At 39.4% G+C, this 18,096-nt stretch overlaps 2 protein-coding genes across 3 annotated transcripts in view; one reads left to right on the plus strand and one right to left on the minus strand.

The window, feature by feature from the left end:
• Window positions 1–18,096, plus strand: part of NUP42 (nucleoporin 42) — a 1,164,542-nt gene that overhangs the window by 232,774 nt on the left and 913,672 nt on the right. The gene's annotated exons all lie outside the window — the stretch shown is intronic.
• RAPGEF5 (Rap guanine nucleotide exchange factor 5) overlaps window positions 1–18,096 on the minus strand; it is a 242,543-nt gene that overhangs the window by 89,215 nt on the left and 135,232 nt on the right. For both annotated transcript variants that reach the window (XM_050783124.1, XM_050783125.1), the window contains exon 9: window positions 13,465–13,590. In XM_050783124.1, coding sequence (XP_050639081.1) covers window positions 13,465–13,590 — 126 coding nt within the window. The remainder of the gene's footprint in view (window positions 1–13,464; window positions 13,591–18,096) is intronic.

Here is an 18,096-nt window from a genome sequence, read left to right on the forward strand (position 1 = left end):
CTTTGATGCTAGTAATAAAATAGTAAATTAACTGAAGAAAAACTATGCATGTGATAGTTGATCAAGAAATCTTACATTACAAAAATAAATCCCAGCTATATTAAAAATCCAAGTGAGGCCAATCTCAGTGGCTCATGCTAATAATCCCAGCACTTTAGGAGGTTGAGTTGGGAGGATTTCTAGAGCTAAGGAGTTGGAGACCAGCCTGGGCAACATAGTGAGGCCTTGTCTTTACAAAAACATCAAAAAATGAGCTGGGTGTGGTGGTACCTGCCTGTAGTCTCAGCTACTCTGGAGGCTGAGGTGGGAGGATTGTGGCTGCAGTGAGTTGTGATCTTTCCATCACACTCCAGCCTGGACAACAGAGTGAGACCCATGTCACAAGAAAAAAAAAAAAAAGAAAAGATCTGAGTGAAAAGTGCAACTCCAAAAGGAACAGAAAAAATAAAATAAAATTTTACAGAATGAGGAAGGGATTTCTCATTTTAAAGACAATTTTAAAAATAAAAAATTAACAGTTTCACTCATGTGTATAAAAATAACTAATTAGGAGAGGTGGCGCCAAGATGGCTGAATAGGAACAGCTCCAGCCAGTGTGGCGATTCCTCAAGGATCTAGAACTAGAAGTACCATATGACCCAGCCATCCCATTACTGGGGATATACCCAAAGGATTATAAATCATGCTGCTGTAAAGACACATGCACGCGTATGTTTACTGCGGCACTATTCACAATAGCAAAGACTGGGAACCAACCCAAATGTCCATCAATGACAGACTGGACTAAGAAAATGTGGCACATATACACCATGGAATACTATGCAGCCATAAAAAAGGATGAGTTCATGTCCTTTGTAGGGACATGGATGCAGCTGGAAACCATCATTCTCAGCAAACTATCGCAAGAACAGAAAACCAAATGCCGCATGTTCTCACTCATAGGTGGGAACTGAACAGTGAGAACACTTGGACACAGGAAGCGGAACATCACACACCGGGGCCTGTTGTGGGGTGGGGGGAGGGAGGAGGGATAGCATTAGGAGATATACCTAATGTAAATGACGAGTTAATGGGTGCAGCACACCAACATGGCACATGTATACATATGTAACAAACTTGCACGTTGTGCACATGTACCCTAGAACTTAAAGTATATAGTTAAAAAAAAACTAATTAGGAAACAAACTAAGTAGAAAACAAACTGAGGAAAACAATATGCAACAAATATGACAAAATTTTATATCCTTCATATATAAATAACTGTCCAAATCAATGAGAAAATTTCAGTGAGAAAAATGAGAAAGGAGAAAAATAAATTACTTATAGAAGAGAAACAGGTTGATATAAGTTGCAAATATTCAATTTCACTAGAAATGTATATTTGAACAAGATAGTATTTTCCTCCCTCTCCCTTGCCCCACCATCAACCTGACAAAGATACATAGTTTCTCCTACTCAGAATTATAACACTCAATGAAGGTGAAAGCTAAGACGAAGGGATTACAAAACAAGTAATTTCATATATTGCTGATTTAAGTAAAAGCTAGCACAAGCTTTATGGAAAGTGGTTGAGCAAAAACATAAAAGATAGTAATGCAGTTTATAAGTAGTAATTCTGCTGCTAGGAATTTATCTTTAAGAATATAAACTTAGGTAAAGATTTTTGGAGAGTTGTGCATTATAGTTTATAATAGCAAATTCCCCCAGGGAAGGGTAGCTAAGTAAAGCATGTTATGAAAATATAAGGAAAGTCTCAGAATATAAAGACTGGGGACAGCAAGGGGGTGGGGGGAGGAAATAGCGGTTTATCATTAAATTTTTATTTTCTTCCTTGTAGCTTTCTATTATTTCTAAATTCTCTATGAAGGGCATATATTACTTTTACAGTAGGAGAACAAAAATTCTTTAGCAGAAATGTGCTATAAATTCCAGCAAGTTGCCTGCTACTTTATTCTGGACTGTTAAACACCTGTAAACCTCTTCCAGATGAAGCCTGTTTCCAAAAACAAATTCAATCAGTGAGACAGGCCAAGGACTATGTATAGTATACTAAATTATTTTTTTTTTTGGAAAAGTATATTTTGTAGCTAGAAAATGGGGAAGGGAATGAATTGTAAACTCCAATATGCAACCTCCTTTAGATTTGAGATTTATAATCTTTGTCATTTATCATTTGTGTCCTGACCTGGCCATAACCCAGGAAGTAAAAAAGATGATGCTTAATTTAGCAAATGCCTTACAGGAATGTGAGAAAACAATTTTCTGGAAACAAATACCTTATTCAAAGTGCACTCTCTCCTCTCATCTGGAAGCCTTTCCTGGCCCTTTCTTCTGTGTGTTTTTGCCCTTCTTCTTTACTGGGTTTTCCTGTCTGGGTTTTCACATGCTTCTGTCTCATTTCACATGCTTCTGTCTCATTAAATGCTGGTATCTTTTGGGGCTCACATCACACCTTGCTCATTTCTGTCTCTGTTCTATTTCATGTGAAGTCTTGTTCATAGGTGCTCAACAAATACTTTTCTCAGTGAATGAAGGCAAGAATAAATCTTGGCCAGATATTTTAAAATTTTGCTCTACTTATAAAAAAAAGGTTGTACTGACACTAAAATTATTTAGGCCATCAACAAAGTTAACTTTATGTATTGTCACTGAATGACCACCACTGGTGGTAACAAGCTAAAGAGCTATTTGATTGTCTTCTAACTTGACTAGTATAACTCTTTGTAATCATCTCTGTGCGTTCAAATGAAGGAATCTAATTAAGCTGCTAATGGTGGAAAAACTAAGTGTCTGATCAGTTCAGCACAGATCATTAGGGATGATTATAAGGGATGCTGGCCTCTGTCTGAAGACCTCAGTGCAATAACCAGTGTGATCAAAATCCCTGTGTGTCTGGCTCATCACATTCAGCTAAAGAGTAATTCCCTTCACTGGGTCTTCCACAGGCCTGTGCTGCCCAACTCTTCTTTTTTATAGGGTCCCCTAGACTCAGATGTCTGCAGCCTACTATCATCTATCACTCAGAAGGAAAAGTCACCATTTTTTTGCTTCTCTAGTCTGGATTGAAGCAATCTAAAAACTTGGGTTTGGACCAAAATGAGACCAACAAGACTCTTTTGCTACGTTCTTTCCCAAAGATTCTACAGAAGAACTGGACTAGCCAGATGTGGAACATAAAGTAGAAGTCAGAGCTAAGATGCAAAAATCGCAAACCACAAAGGGTGGGGCACCATTATTGGTGCAGCTGCAGATGCTGAAGGTACCTACAGCCACTCTGATCATTATTAATAAGGTTCTTTCCAGGGTGTGGTGAATTCTGTCAGGTCTGTGCACATCTCCTCTATGTGCCAAGATTATGAGTAATACTAAAGGACAGGAACTTAGATTTACTGACTTGGGATGGAAGTGGGATCTACTGACAATTGAGATAAAGGTCAGATGTGATTGCCAAATTATCATGGAAATGGCATTTAATAGTTCAACAAGTCATGAAAGGCTTCTGTGCACAAACATCTGGCATTCAAGTATATTCCTTAAAGACAATCAGAATAAAACTGGCTCTCTCTTTTGTTCCAAAGTTTCTTTTCTCAGATTTTAAGGAATAGGCAGAATAGCCTTGTTCAGGCTCAAGATCTTCCTTTCATCCCTTTCTTGGCTTACCCTTTAGTCACAAACCTGTAGGTACAAATCAATACCAACTTGGGCCGTGTGTGCTCTCATGTCTCCATTTCGTACAGTTTTAAGCACATATCTTTTAAAATTCCACTCATACATGTTATTAGAGAGGACAGTATTATGTCTGTAACTTCAATTATCCTTCTCCTCGCCCCCATTTTTAGAGTTATACCTGAGTGTTGTTTTAATACTGAGATAATTTTCAGACATGTACTTCCAGATGGGTGTTTAATGAGAAGAACTGAATGATCCCATTTATTTTTTGGTGGCCAAACTGTTTGTGCCCACTTTCATGAGTCACTAATTTTCGATGGGCTAACTGCTAATAGGTAGGGTAGGAGCAGTTCAAAAGAAGTGTTGTATTTGTTAATAAGTTATTAACAAAATTGCCTCTGATTACAGACGCTAAAAGGTATCTACTTTTACTAGAAGAATATTATCAGTGGAAATGTTTTAACATTTTCTTGGGACTAATGCACTTCCAACAGAACTAATGGTCATAGAATGTATTTTGCCCATTTTAGAGGAAACTGCTTATAATCCTATTTAGCAGGTGCCAGTTTTAGAAATAAAGATTTCCTTCTCCAAGCCATCGAGACACATGATATCTAAAGTTCTTTCTAACGCCTATGACTCTCAGAGGAAAACTCCAGACTACTCAGATCGATGGTGAAAAATAATGCATCATCACAAACCCCCAATTTGTAATAACAATAAGTTGACTGAATAGGGAGAAAGTGATAGCATCCATCAACCATAAAACTCACTTTGGGATTTCATTATGCATTGTGCCATTTGGGGAATGTTAGAATTCTTTATTCACAGGGGTGTCAACATAAAGCTTGTTCTACTTCTATAAATTCTAGCCAAGGCAAGATCATGAAAGGTTTTAAGAACTCTCTGTATGAAGTACCACTCTCTCCTCTCTTTGATGATGGAGGGCAAAAATTTTACCTGGACACATTCCACCCCAACTCCCACCTCTGAGGTCACCCAGATATGCTTTATGACTCATTAAGTTTTTTGAGCCTTCTTGTGAATCCATACCTCCAAGCCACTTTCTGACATCTTAATTGTCTCATTATCACCATTATTCTCTCCTATTATGTGTTTCTTGGATCTTGAGATGCCCCTAATCCTTTACTCTGACTCACTTTGCCTCAGTCATGCCCAGTCATTCCTGGAACCTGAACAAAGAGGGCATTTACAAGGATTTGTTAAAATGGTTGAGCCTTGTTCACTTATGTACAAATGTGCAATAAATGAACATACATGCCATATCTTATTTCTCCATGTTTTTAAATGTAGGAGGGAAATGCTGGAAAAAGAGGAGAAAACTGCAAAATTCAAAAACCTATTCCAGTTAAACCTAAGTACTGCAACATTGACCTCTTCAGACCAAAACAATCATCCTTTTTGCTTCAAAAAGAGAGCAGATAATTTTATTACAAAAAATAAAGACAAATTTTTATGTAACAGCAAACAAGAATTTGGTCATGTTGTAAGTAAAATATGCATATTTAGCATGATTTATTAGAAAAAAATGTACTGTACACTTGCCCACAGTCTGTTATGTTCTGTTATGATATTTTCAGCAATCTTCTATTTTTGCTATCTTAAAACAACATTTAGGACTGCTGGATGCCAGATGGAATTTTTCCTTTCCACCCACTTCCCACTGCAAAAGGAAAAAAAGGTTCTTTGCATCCTACATGGAGATCTTTTATAAATTCCTTTTCCTCGTCTTTAGCAACCAAAGTATATGAATGACTCAGAAATCATCAAACTTTGGCTGAATCAATATGAGGCAAATATACAGCACAGTAAGTTGTATTTAAAGTGAACATATCTGCCTATATGGTGTTTATTAACAAAAGATATTCACATTATGTGCATGCACAAAATTCATTTCCACAAAAACAGGACTGACTCCAAGCCAACTTTTAAAAGAAAAATGGTGATATAACAGTATATTTTAGGGAAAAGGTAATAAATTAGAAGTGAACTATCACTGGACATTCTCTCTTCACTGGAACTGAAGTCCCCTGACTTGAGCTGCCCACAGCAAATCCCTTGTATGTATGCTGGTTATTACTTAATATGAAATTGACAGGACTGTGAAGAAAGGGGGACCAGAAACTTTGAAGGAGTGAGTGTGACCCATTCTCCTCCTTCAAATCTGTTCCCACATTGCAATGGAGGAATGTTAAAAATTTAAATCTGATCATTTTTCCCTCTTGCTTAAATGCTACACAAGAGCTTGCTATTGCTCTTAGCACACAATGTTTGGATAAACCCACAGGTCCTGCATCCTCCAGCTCCTGTGCCTTCTTCACCTGGCCCTACCTCTCCCATCCACAGTCCACACTTAGGTTCCAGCTGGTTGGTTCTGCTTCTAAAGCTGCTCTCTTCTCCACTTCAGGCCCTCGTGTTATTACATGTGTTCTTTCCTCTGCCTGGAATACCAATCCGGGGGGGGGGTGGGGGGGGGGTGTGGGGGGGGGGGGGGGGGGGGGGGGGGGTGGGGGGGGGGGGGGGGGGGGGGGGGGGGGGGGGGGGGGGGGGGGGGGGGGGGGGGCTCCTCACTTTTCATAGCTCTCCTGACCCTTCAGATTCTGTTTTTCTCTCAGGGAAACATGCATGACTCCCTAGACTAGCCAAGGTCCCCGTTAAACGCTTCCACAGCACTTGGATGCTGACCACACAGGTAAACTGTGAATTCAGTCTCTGAGTTTCTCGCAGAGCATCAGCTCATGAGGTCAGAGATGTAGTAGGGCAGTCCTTTGGGAACCAAGCCACACTGTAAGTTGCTACCTATGTGTCTTTACTTCTTGATATCTCTTCTTATTTTTCTAAACCTCGGCAGTACACAGTTATCATGAACAACTCTCCATCTGTCTCTGCATCCTTTCCCTAAACTTTTTGTCTTAAAGCATTCATTATAAACCCAAATAACACCAGCCTGGCAAAAGTTTCTAGTGTTGCCTGATCAGACACCAGTCTACATGGTAGTAACACTGTTATGTTAATGCAGATCAGGCCTTCTTGGGGGTAGAGAAGAAAAGAATATAAGGTCACCTGGGGTCTGGAGTGAGATATACCACTGGGGGAAGAGGGTGAGGGCAAAAAAACAATGACAAACAACCTGTTTTTCAATACTTCACTTTAGTGATTTTTCAACCATATTGCAGATGATACGGCTATTTTAATTTTACAAGAATTAGAACCTAACAAAGCTAGGAGTAGCATCTGTACAGCAGAGAATAAAAAGACCCTTTGATAACATGAGTTTGATAAATCAAACGAACTGAGCCAGTATCAATGTTCTTAATTGGGCCTTTTAAAATAAACTTGAGCACTTTGAAAAAATAGCATAATGACAAATTCCTCTCCAAAAATGCTCAAACTAATTTTTTTTAACTGTTAGGACTTGCAGTGGGCTTCTTGTGAGAACCTAAAAATACAGCTAATGAGCAGATGGCTCCACCAGACAGCAGGAGCACACCACTGACTTCCACTGGCAGTTAACTGCTATTTTTCTGGAGGAAAAGCTAGAATTTAAAGAGCACACAGAGTGAACCAAACTTGTAAACCTTGTTCCTAAGTAAATGAGAAGAGCATGGTTTGCTGCAGTTGTGAAATGTGTTTGCCAGATTTTACTTTCCTCTAAATGTCTTATTTAGACACTTCATTAAATGCTGTCTTGAATGGTTAACTGTTTTCCATGTAGAAATTCTTTCCCCACCTAGACTGTAAACTTCTTGGAGGCAAGAACTAACTACTTCTACTTTTTTGTTACTCTGTGGCCATATTATTCCCTATTAAAAATGGACTATAATAACTCACTCCAGGAAGCCTAATTCCAATGGAAAGATACTTTAATACCAACCCAAAGTCAGGATTTTGTTATTAAGAAAAATAAACTGGTTTCAATGAGGTGATTTCTCAGTTTATAATCAGGCAACTTAATGTATTATGAATTGCCTATTATACCCCAGTTCTGACTTTCAATTCTATTACAATAGCGTTAAAAGGTCTACTTCTCTTTAATAAGTAGTTTCTTGGTTAAACTAAATACTGATAAACTTCAAATAATGCTGGGGATTCCTTGAAACTTTACTCACCTAGATGTATAATTATAAGTTTGAAAACAGTGATAAAACCTCTTTTCCTTTTAGTATTTCATATAGTGTAAAAAGAAGATTTTCACCTTATATTTAACTGCTTAAAAAAATACAGACAAAATGAAAGTTGGAAAAAGGTAGAGACCAACTTTTAATATGTAAAATAAGCATGACAGCAGCCAGAATACTCCAAACCACTTCTCCCCTCGTAATCCTTAAACAAGGAACCCTTTGACGTAGGCAGAATTCCAGGATGAGGCTGCAGGAAACAGGGAAAAGGAAATTCCGGTTGAGGCTGAGTGATAGAGACCCTACCCTGGCAGCAGACTGTGCCAAGATGCAGTTTCAGAGTGTGCAAAATCCCCTTCCCACCCATCCATATTTCATGAGTGAATTAGAAAGGGGGAAGGAAGTAGGGTGGGTCCCCAGACTTAACAAAGGAACAGAAGAAAATGGGGTGGGGCAAGGGAGGGATACAGACAGGATCCCTAGGGAAAGTATTGCTGAACAAGGTTTTCACATACATTTTACAGATACTGCTCATTTCTACAGTTGGAAGTCAGGAAGTCAGTTTAGGAGCTATTGTCGGTATTTCTAATCTACAATTTAATACACTACAAAGCATAAACTACATTTCAGGAAAAATATAGGCTCAGTTTTCTGGTAAACAGTGCAGCTATAGTCCTGAAAATAGGACCCACATCCATCTAGACACATACTTTGATGTAACTATTTTGCTGAAAATAAACAGTGAAGAGTTTATAAGCTTTTCAAATCTAAGTAACAACTGGGCAAGCACCTTTTCTTTTTCTGCATCCCTGCCCCCCAACCCCCATCCCTCCCTACGTATTCTTTCTGTCTCTGTCCTCCAGGGCTGCCCTCTGAGTGCATACCCTCTTTCGCAGGACTGCTGTGGTTCCGGTTACGTTGGTTTCTGGGCCACCTATCAGTCCTCACTCCAGTGATGAAGGCTGAAGGAAGACACCCTCCAGAGGCAATCAGACTTGAATTCACTCTGGGCCCAAGTCTGCTTAATCACTCTTCAGCTCCCTCACTATTCAGTCACTATTCAGTCAGACCGAAATAATATAATTTACCTCATGAAGGCCCTGCCTCAACCATCTTCCTCAGGAAAAGTTAGAAAACCAAATGCTCAGTCAGTCCTCATTATTTTTAGAATGAAGTAAAACTTCTCAGCCCTCAAAATCCTCCACAGTCTGGTCCCAATCTCATTTCTCATGAAATCTTCCTTCTCCTGCCTCCCCTCCCACACCCCCAACTCTTGGTATTCCGGCAACATGAAATCGTTTCAGAGTTCCAAAAAGCATCTAATATTTTGGTATCTCTGTGCATTTTCTAATGCTAGTCTTTCCACTAGGAATACTTTTCTTCAATGTGGATTCTTTAAATCCAACCCAAAACCTAATTTAAGGTCCAGGTCAAACTCTACTTCTGCCCTATGTAAGAATCCTGCTTCCTCAGGTGTAAATTCTTCTTCAGACTCCTATGTATCTCTCTTGGGATTCTCTTCACTGCTTCCTTGTATCTCAGTCATTTGTGTGGATATTTTTTCTCCACAACTAGACTATACTTCCCGAGGGCAGGAGCTACCGTAGTTAGTCTGGCTCCTCTACGACATCGGCTTAAACAAAAGTTAGCGAATGAATGGATGACAGAGAGTATTCTAGAAGAGAAGTATAGTAACACCAACTCAGACTACACAGATCAGGAGAGCAACCCTAAAATCCCAGTTAATTCTCAGGAAGGCACACATACTGCAGCAAATGCCAAAGCTCTGGCCAAATATGTCAGTTTATTTGGGAGCTACCAGAGATTCTCTCTGTTTAAGGTATTTTCAAAGGGTTCTGGAATGAAAAGTTTGTGTTGTCCCCATAGTGTTTGCCAGAACCCCACCTAATAATCTGTCAGTGAGACGATACGAACATCTCAGCCACCTGAAGCAAACTGTAGGCAAACAAAGCAAGGTAAATGGCGTATGTAGCTTTTTGGCAAAGGTGGTAAGAAACAGAACATTCTTATGTCTGCCACTATACCAAAGAATCCTTCAAAATTGCTTACTATAAAACAGCATGCACATCCCCCATTACCAGTAACTGAATTCTGTCAATATTACTGTGTAAATGACTTTCCACATTTACTCCCTCCTCAGTTCTTATGGTCACTGCCCCAGTTCAGGCTAGCACCTCTTACCTGACTCACTACAGTAGCTTTCTAAAGGTTCTTTCCAACATTTCCCTCTTCTTCACTCAATTATTCCTCTAAAGCAATGCCAGAGAGATCTTACAAAGGCCACATCTGATCATGCCACTTCCCTTATTTGATGGCTTTCCTTTGCCAAAAGGCAAGTTTAAGCTCGTTAGGGTAGCTTACCAGTCTTTCATAATGGAATTTTAGGCTGACTCCCAGCCCACCCCTCTCCATTCCCTAGGAATCACCAGGACTGCAGTTATGTGTCTTCCCATGGGTCCCTCTGCCTGAAATGCTGTCCCCTGCCTTCTTCTATGACCATTAGTCATTCTTCAGGGTCAAGCTCAAAAGTCCCCATCTGATAACATGTGTCCCTTCCTCTATTGGCACAGTCACAGAATTAAGGCTAGGAAATACAATGCCTGCACAAGAGATAATTTCTTTAAAGAACCAACAGCTCAATGTTAACTCTACTATCATAATGTTTAGAAGACACAGCCAATTTCTTTCCCCTTCTGAAAGTCCTTGCACAATAATTTTCAACACATAGGAATGAGTGCTTGCTAATTGTGCCTACAGCTAGTTAATAGAAAATAGAAAAATAGAGTGCTTCCTGAGAAGCCTGCGATAATTATACATTTAACTTTTTAAATTTCAGAAACACCTCGGCAAAAGCACAGAGTGAAGCATTTCTCTAATGGCATGCGTTTATAATCACAGCATTTAGCAGTTAAGAAAATATTAGAAATGCCTACTGAGAAAGCTGTAATCCCCTTCAATTTGTAACAAGATGTACCAGCAACAAAGGCTTTATTCTATCAAATTTATGTCTTTCCCCATGCAGTAGTGCTGCAAATTAGCTCTCTCTTTGGCATCTATGTGGCATTCTAGAACTGGAAAAGTAATGAAGGTTAGTCAAAAAGATGACTCAATAGGTAACTTGGATTCTAACTCAAATTTTATCACGGTCTACTTAACTAGCTTTGGCCCAGGAATGGTGAATGAGGTCGATGAAGCATTTTAAAATCATAAAAGAAAGGAAATCTGTATGTAACTTCAGGGTTTGGTCATTATTGTTATAACAAGAAGAGGAAACTGCAGACCTAGGTTTACGTTAAGTAAACTGCAGTTTCCTCTGTCCATGCTGTGTGTCGGAACTGAGTTTCTGTGAAGAGCAGACGACTGCAATTGTAAAGAAAGCGAGCACAGGAAAAATGAAAACGCTGCACCACCTTCATGAACACTGTGAGCTTAAGGGGTAAGCAAAGGTACAGGCACATCAAATGCCCCAGACATAAGATTGAAGTGAATTAGCAGGTGGTTTTTATTCCTAATAAATTCATTTAGAGGAGTGCTACATCAATATCAGTTTGGAGAGTTGAGAGATTCCACTGGTGTCATCCTGCAGAAGGGAGATGACAGAATGGCTTCGTTTATATTTATCACTAGAAAGAAAGATCCCTAATATTCCTTTCCTTATTTTAAGTTTCACAGGAACATCTATATAGAAAAAGTTGTAATTCCAATATTACATAGCATCTTTCGTCTCAGAAACAAAAACATTTCAGAGTTGTTAATGCACCCATTATATAACAGTCACGCAAGAAGTAAAAAATGTTAGTGTTCTATTTTACAAATGAAGTGAAGGTTTAAAGGTTACAGAGCATATAACCATAGCAAAGCTGCAAATCTTCAATCACTAAATTTCTGCCTCATGTTAAAAGCCTTCACAATTATCAGCCCCAAGTGTAGATTTCTATAGTTACAGATTTGAAGAGTATTATAATCTCATTGGCTGTGACTACTTATGATATTCTGGACTGAACTAAATATACAACAAAGACAACACACAGGTATCTTTTTAATAAGTGCAAAGTTGTTTTGTCATAAGCCTTAATCATAAGCCTAAAGCTTATGATTTCTAACTTTGGTGAAGTGGTACCCTACTGTTCTACTCTTTGATTTTTGAAAGATCTTACCATACCTGAAGTTGTTACTGGTTTACTGCACCTAATTTGCAATCAGTTGTAAGATACAGCATTCATTTTAAGAACTATAAGGAAAGAGAAATGCTTACAATTAAACTATGACATGTTTTCATATCATCGATTGTTAAGACTACTGTGGGGAAAATGTGCATCTTGAAATCAATAAAATATGGCATATGAAAACTGTTGCTCATCTAATTAAAATGAATCAAAAGGAAATTTTTTGAAAAATTTAAGCTGCACACTAGGATATTCAAATATCCTAAGGACACAGCAGAGGTTAGGAGTCAGTCTATGATACAGTCAAACTTCAGGGTGCTTTTAACAACTTGAAAAAGGTGCTAAATTTTTCAACAGTTCCAAGCAAAGTGAAGGTTGCCTGAGACCTACATCCACACTTAAAGTCAATAGTCACCTCTGAAACAGTTCAATCACAAGGCTTTGAAACTGCCTAATTATTCTCTTTCTTGAGACACCAACTGTTACAATTCGACATCTCACTGTTAGAGAAGTGCTGTGTTATTAAATTAAGCAGCCAGCCAGCCTTGAGCATCTTACCTCCTCTCCTTCTCAGTAAAACCCTGCCATTTGTATTAATAGACTTGGAGCAGAAGCATGAAGCAATGTTTTCCCCCCTGGAAAGGGCTGAAATAAAATCTCAAGGAAAAATAAAAGTCAGAGAATGACACACGTATAAGCACAGAGGAATGTTCCCCTTCATGAGCAATCCTGGATAGTGCAGCACTGAGAGTGAAGTCTTACAACCAACAACAACCAAGTCAACAGATAACAATGTGTGGCACAAGAAAGTGGTCCCATTGTCTTCTCAGCATGACGGCAGCATTCTCAGTTCTAAGGCTCAATCTGAATAACTGCTTTCAGGAAGACCAAGCGGAACGTCCCTTTCCTCCAGTTTTAACTGTATTCAAACAATATAACTCTTGTTGGAACACAAGCCTTCATAAGATACTGGGAAAACTCCCTTCTGACCCTCCCACTTGGTGAGAGCATCTATAATCTGTTTTTGTGTTTTTATCTATTTCTAGTGACTTAGGACACATTCATTTGGCAACTAGATCCACCTCTGTACTAAACATAAAAATATGTTGAAATGTTTTTTCAAAATTCATATTCTACAAACTATACGATAAGGCAAAACTTCCAAAATCAAACTTGAAAGCCACCCAAGCAGGATCATAAACAGATAAGGATTCATATTTGCTTAAATGCATTCTCATATTTCTACATAATTTACTTATGAGAAGAGTCTCTTATAAATCCAGTGTCATAAGCCACTTGCTTAGAACTATGAGCGCTGTCATTTTTACTAAGGAGGATGCTCTTGGGGGGAAAAAAAACCCCAAAACCTAAAGAATTTAAAATTAAATAGTCTTTCGTTCAAACATGCAATCAGGCAGAAACATTTTCCACCCCTTCAAACCTGCATCCCCAAGAGGCAAAAGGCTTACGTGTTCAGACTTCTCCTGTTCTTTTTTGTCCGTCTGCAAAAACTGATAGTTTTCTCTTGCCAGCTTCTGAACTAGTTCAATTCGTCCGATTTCATCTCTTTCTTGAAGCTTGCACATCACCCCTGCCTTAAGAGTTGGAGAAAAAGCGAAGATATACTTAAAACCACAGTCCCAGGACATGACACCACCACAAAGTTCACCTTATAATAAGCTCATCTTTTCCACTGCCTGGATTAAATCATGGTCTTGGGAAAATATTTTGCCTTTCAAAAACTGAAGTTACATTATTATAATCTAGGAGCACCATGCCAAAAGACTTAAAGTTGAGTCTGCATATCACTCTACTTTAAGAGCAAACTAAATCATTTGCTACTAAGTGTGCGCCTGATAGGCTCCTGTTTGTTTGTTCCTGACAGCCTGTTTCCTGTTACATAAGCAAAGCCTAGCAAGAGGTTAAAAACTCATGGGAAAGTTAGCCAGGAACCACACTGGTGAAAGGGAGAAGTGATACAGAGCCCTAAAAATAACAGTATACAACACCCCAATTCTTTAGCCTCACAACAAATTATTCCATATGTAAATAAACCCTTAACAAGAAGATCACAAGATAAATTTTTTCACAATTGGAAAATTACTATGGGGCATCAGTAAAATACCACTAATAGTGCATAAAAGATGGTGAAATATTTTGCTAAAAATAAGGGATTGGAAAAAGAAAGCTCGAAATTTCCTTCCTTGGGGTTTGGAAATGATCCATAAAACATCATATTTTACATTAGGTCAAAGTGCCTAAATAATAATAGGAGGAGGGAGGTGAATCTAAGACTTTGAAATAGGAAAAAGAAAAAAGTTCATTCTAACACACTAATTATGAAGTGTTTCTGCTCAAATTCTTTCCAAAATGGTTCATACTGACATACCAAGACATGATCTAATAAAGAAATCCAAAGTTATACTTGGCAGGAGCAGTCAAAACTATGGAATCCGTTTTCCTCAACATAACCTACAGGATTTGAATATACTCCATAACATGACCAAATACAGCAAAGGGGCCGGCGAAGAATCCAAACTTCATGATCTTAATGGTTTGTGCTAAAGATACGCATGTTGTTGAGTGGGCAGCAGAGAAATGGAACCATCCCTGCAAAGCAATGACTAACTCTTTATTCCCAGGGGCTATGGTATCTCTTTAACTAGCAGTTTGTCCAACTAGGAAGGAAATAAACAAAAAATTTCTGAAGTGGCCCACATCACAGACTCCTAGAGGATAGCAACTGGAATTCCTCCACCAAAGTCAGAGATTTTTACAACATCCTCACAAGTGGCTTTTCAGTTCCTTTCTAAAGTTTCCTTGGACAGGGACCTAAGTTTATCTTAAGACAGTCTGTACTCTGTTGGATAGCCAGGATTGTTGGAAAGTCCCTTATTCTTATCACACTAGACAAAACTGAAACCATTTAACTTCAATCCGTGAGGACTAGTTTTGCCTTTTAAAGCAATGGAAACTAGGCCTATTCTTTATACAATGTGACAATCTTTCAAATATTTAAATACAAACTATTGCGGGAAGTCAGGGACCCCGAACAGAGGGACCGACTGAAGCCGCGGCAGAAGAACATAAATTGTGAAGATTTCATGGACATCTATTAGTTCCCCAAATTAATACTTTTATAATTTCTTACACCTGTCTTTACTGTAATCTCTGAACATAAATTGTGAAGATTTCATGGACACCTATCACTTCCCCAATGAATATCCTTGTGATTTCCTATGCCTGTCTTTACTTTAATCTCTTAATCCCATCATCTTCTTTGTAAACTGAGGAGGATGAATGTCCCCTCAGGACCCTGTGATTGTATCAACTGCACAAATTGTTTGCAGAGCACTGGTGTTTGAACAACATGAAATCTGGGCATCGTGAAAAAAAAAAAAAAGAACAGGATAACAGGGATGTTCAGGGAACAAGAGAGGTAACCGAACTGGCCGCTGGTGAGCCAGACAGAACAGAGCTATATTTCTCCTCTTTCATAAGCAAATAGGAGAAATATCGCTGAATTCTTTTTCTCAGCAATGAACATCCCGGAGAAAGACAATGCGCCTTGAAGGTAGGTTTATAGATGGCCCCTTTTTAAGGTGTCTTGTCTTTTATGGTTGAAGCCGAAGGGATGAAATCAGCCCTGGTCTCCCATAGTGCTCCCAGGCTTATTGGGATGAGGAAAATTCCCACCTAATAAATTGTGGTCAGACAGGTTATCTGCTCTCAAACCCTATTTCCTGATAAGATGTTATCAATGAAAATGCATGCCCCGAAACTTCATTAGCAATTTTAATTTCACCTCATCCAGTGGTCCTGTGATCTCACCCTGCCTCCATTTGCTTTGTGATATTTTATCACCTTGCAAAGTGTGTGATCTCTGTGACCCACACCCTATTCGTGCCCTCCCTCCCCTTTTGAAAATCACTAATAACAATTTGCTGGTTTTACAGCTCGGGGAACATCAAGGATCCTGCCGACATGTCATGTCTCCAGTGGACACCCAGCTTTAAATCTCTCTCTCTTGTGGTCTTTCCCTTTATTTCTCAACCCAGCCGAGACACTTAGGAAATAGAAAAGAACTCACGTTAAACATCGGGAGTGGGTTCTCCCGATAACAAACATTTATAATATTCTCATTTTAATATTCTCCAGATATATATCTGATGTGGTTTGGCAGTGTCCCCCTCCCAAATATCATCTTGAATTGTAGTTCCCATAATCCCCACATGCTGTGGGAGGAACCAGGAACAGGTAATTTAATCATAGGGGCAGGATTTTCCAGTGCTGTTCTCGTGGTAGTGAGTAAGTCCCATGAGGTCTGATGGTTTTATGAAGGGGATCTCCCCTGCACAAGCTCTCTTGCCTGCCACCATGTAAGACATGCCTTTGATCTTCCTTCGCCTTTTGCCATGATTGTAAGGCCTCCCCAGCCATGCTGAACTATGAGTCAATTAAACCTCTTTCCTTTATAAATTACCCAATCTCAGGTATGTCTTTATTAGCAGCAAGAGAGCAGACTAACACAATATCCCTAGTTCCCTAAATTATTTTATTCATTCATTCACTCAACAGAGTAAAGGATTTATTTGAGCCAGAACCTACTATAAGTCTGAGAATATGGTAGTGAACACACACAAAAAAACAAAGTTCTGGCTGGGCATGGTGGCTCATGCCTGTGATCCCAGCACTTTGGGAGGCTGAGGAGGGTGGATCACCTGAGGTCAGGAGTTCGAGAACAGCCTGGCCAACATGGTGAAACCCCATCTCTACTAAAAATTCAAAAAATTAGGCAGGCTTGGTGGTGTGCACCTGTAATCCCAGCTACTAGGGGGGCTGAGGCAGGAGAATTGCTTGAACCCAGAGGTAGAGGTTGCAGTGAGCCAAGATCACACCACTGCACTGGACGACAGAGCAAGAGTCTGTCTCAAAACAAAAACAAAAATAAAGTTCCTTACATCATGGAGCATACATTCATAATGTAACTTACCAATAGGAAATATCGCGTGGTAATATATGACAGAAAAAACAATGAAGTAGGGTAAGGGGACAGAGAAATAATTGAAGGCATTATTAAGATAAAAATGTCAAGGAAGGGTTTTCTAGTAAAATGACATCTGAATGGTAACCTAAAGGAAATGAGGAAGAGGTGATGTGCATATCCAGAAGGAAGTGTGTTTCGGGCAGAGGAACAGCAAGTACAAGGGACCTAATGCTCAAGTGTGTTGGCACGCTCAAGGATAGGCAGAGACAGCAGCAGGGCTAGAAGAGAGCTGTAAGCAGTAGACTGGTGGCACTGGTCGAGAGGTAATGCAGGAGCCCAACAAACAATTTCCTTATAGGCTGTATAAGGGGTTTGGATTCTTTTTCTGAATAAGACAGAACTTTGGAAGGTTTTGAACAGAGAATTGGCAAAATATGATTGACATTGTAGCAGGATCATTGTGTGTCCTCGGTTGGACTGGGGGAACTAGTTGATGCTAAAAGACCAGTTAGGAGCCTGGTTTTCACATAAGACATGGCTTGGAACTTGTGCTAGTGGTGAAGATGGTACATGTGGTTCTAACCACTGGAGATATTTCAAAGGTAGAGCCAGCAGATTTTGCTGTTTGGGAGTCTCCAAAATATTTGGCCGGAGTAACTGGAAGGATGGAGTTGTCATGGGGGATGCAGGGGTTGGTCTGGGAAGGAAAATGGCTATTTGACATCCAAGTGGAATTGCTAGGTTGGAAGTCTGGAGGTTCAGGGGAAGTCCAGGCTGAAGATACGAATTCCAGAGTCATCGGAGTACAGATGGTATTCCTCTGGTTTTACCAATGGAATGGTGTAAATCCAGGAATGGTATAAATCCAGGAGTCTAGTGTTTCGATACTGGGAAGATGAGGAGTAATCAATCAGAAAAGGAGACTGAGGAGGAGTGGCTCCAAGAAGAGAATCTGGAGAGTAGTGAAGCTGTTTCAAGGAGGAAGGAATGAAAAACTCTATCAAATGTTGCTGAAACGTCAAACAAGATGGGCCCAAAATAACCGATGCTGAATTTGACAAAAGTAATTGGTAACTTTGAGTGGAGCAATTTCTGTTTGAACTGATAGCGACAA

This window comes from Macaca thibetana, chromosome 3 (assembly GCF_024542745.1).
Source record: "Macaca thibetana thibetana isolate TM-01 chromosome 3, ASM2454274v1, whole genome shotgun sequence".
NCBI classification, from domain to species: Eukaryota; Metazoa; Chordata; class Mammalia; order Primates; family Cercopithecidae; genus Macaca; species Macaca thibetana.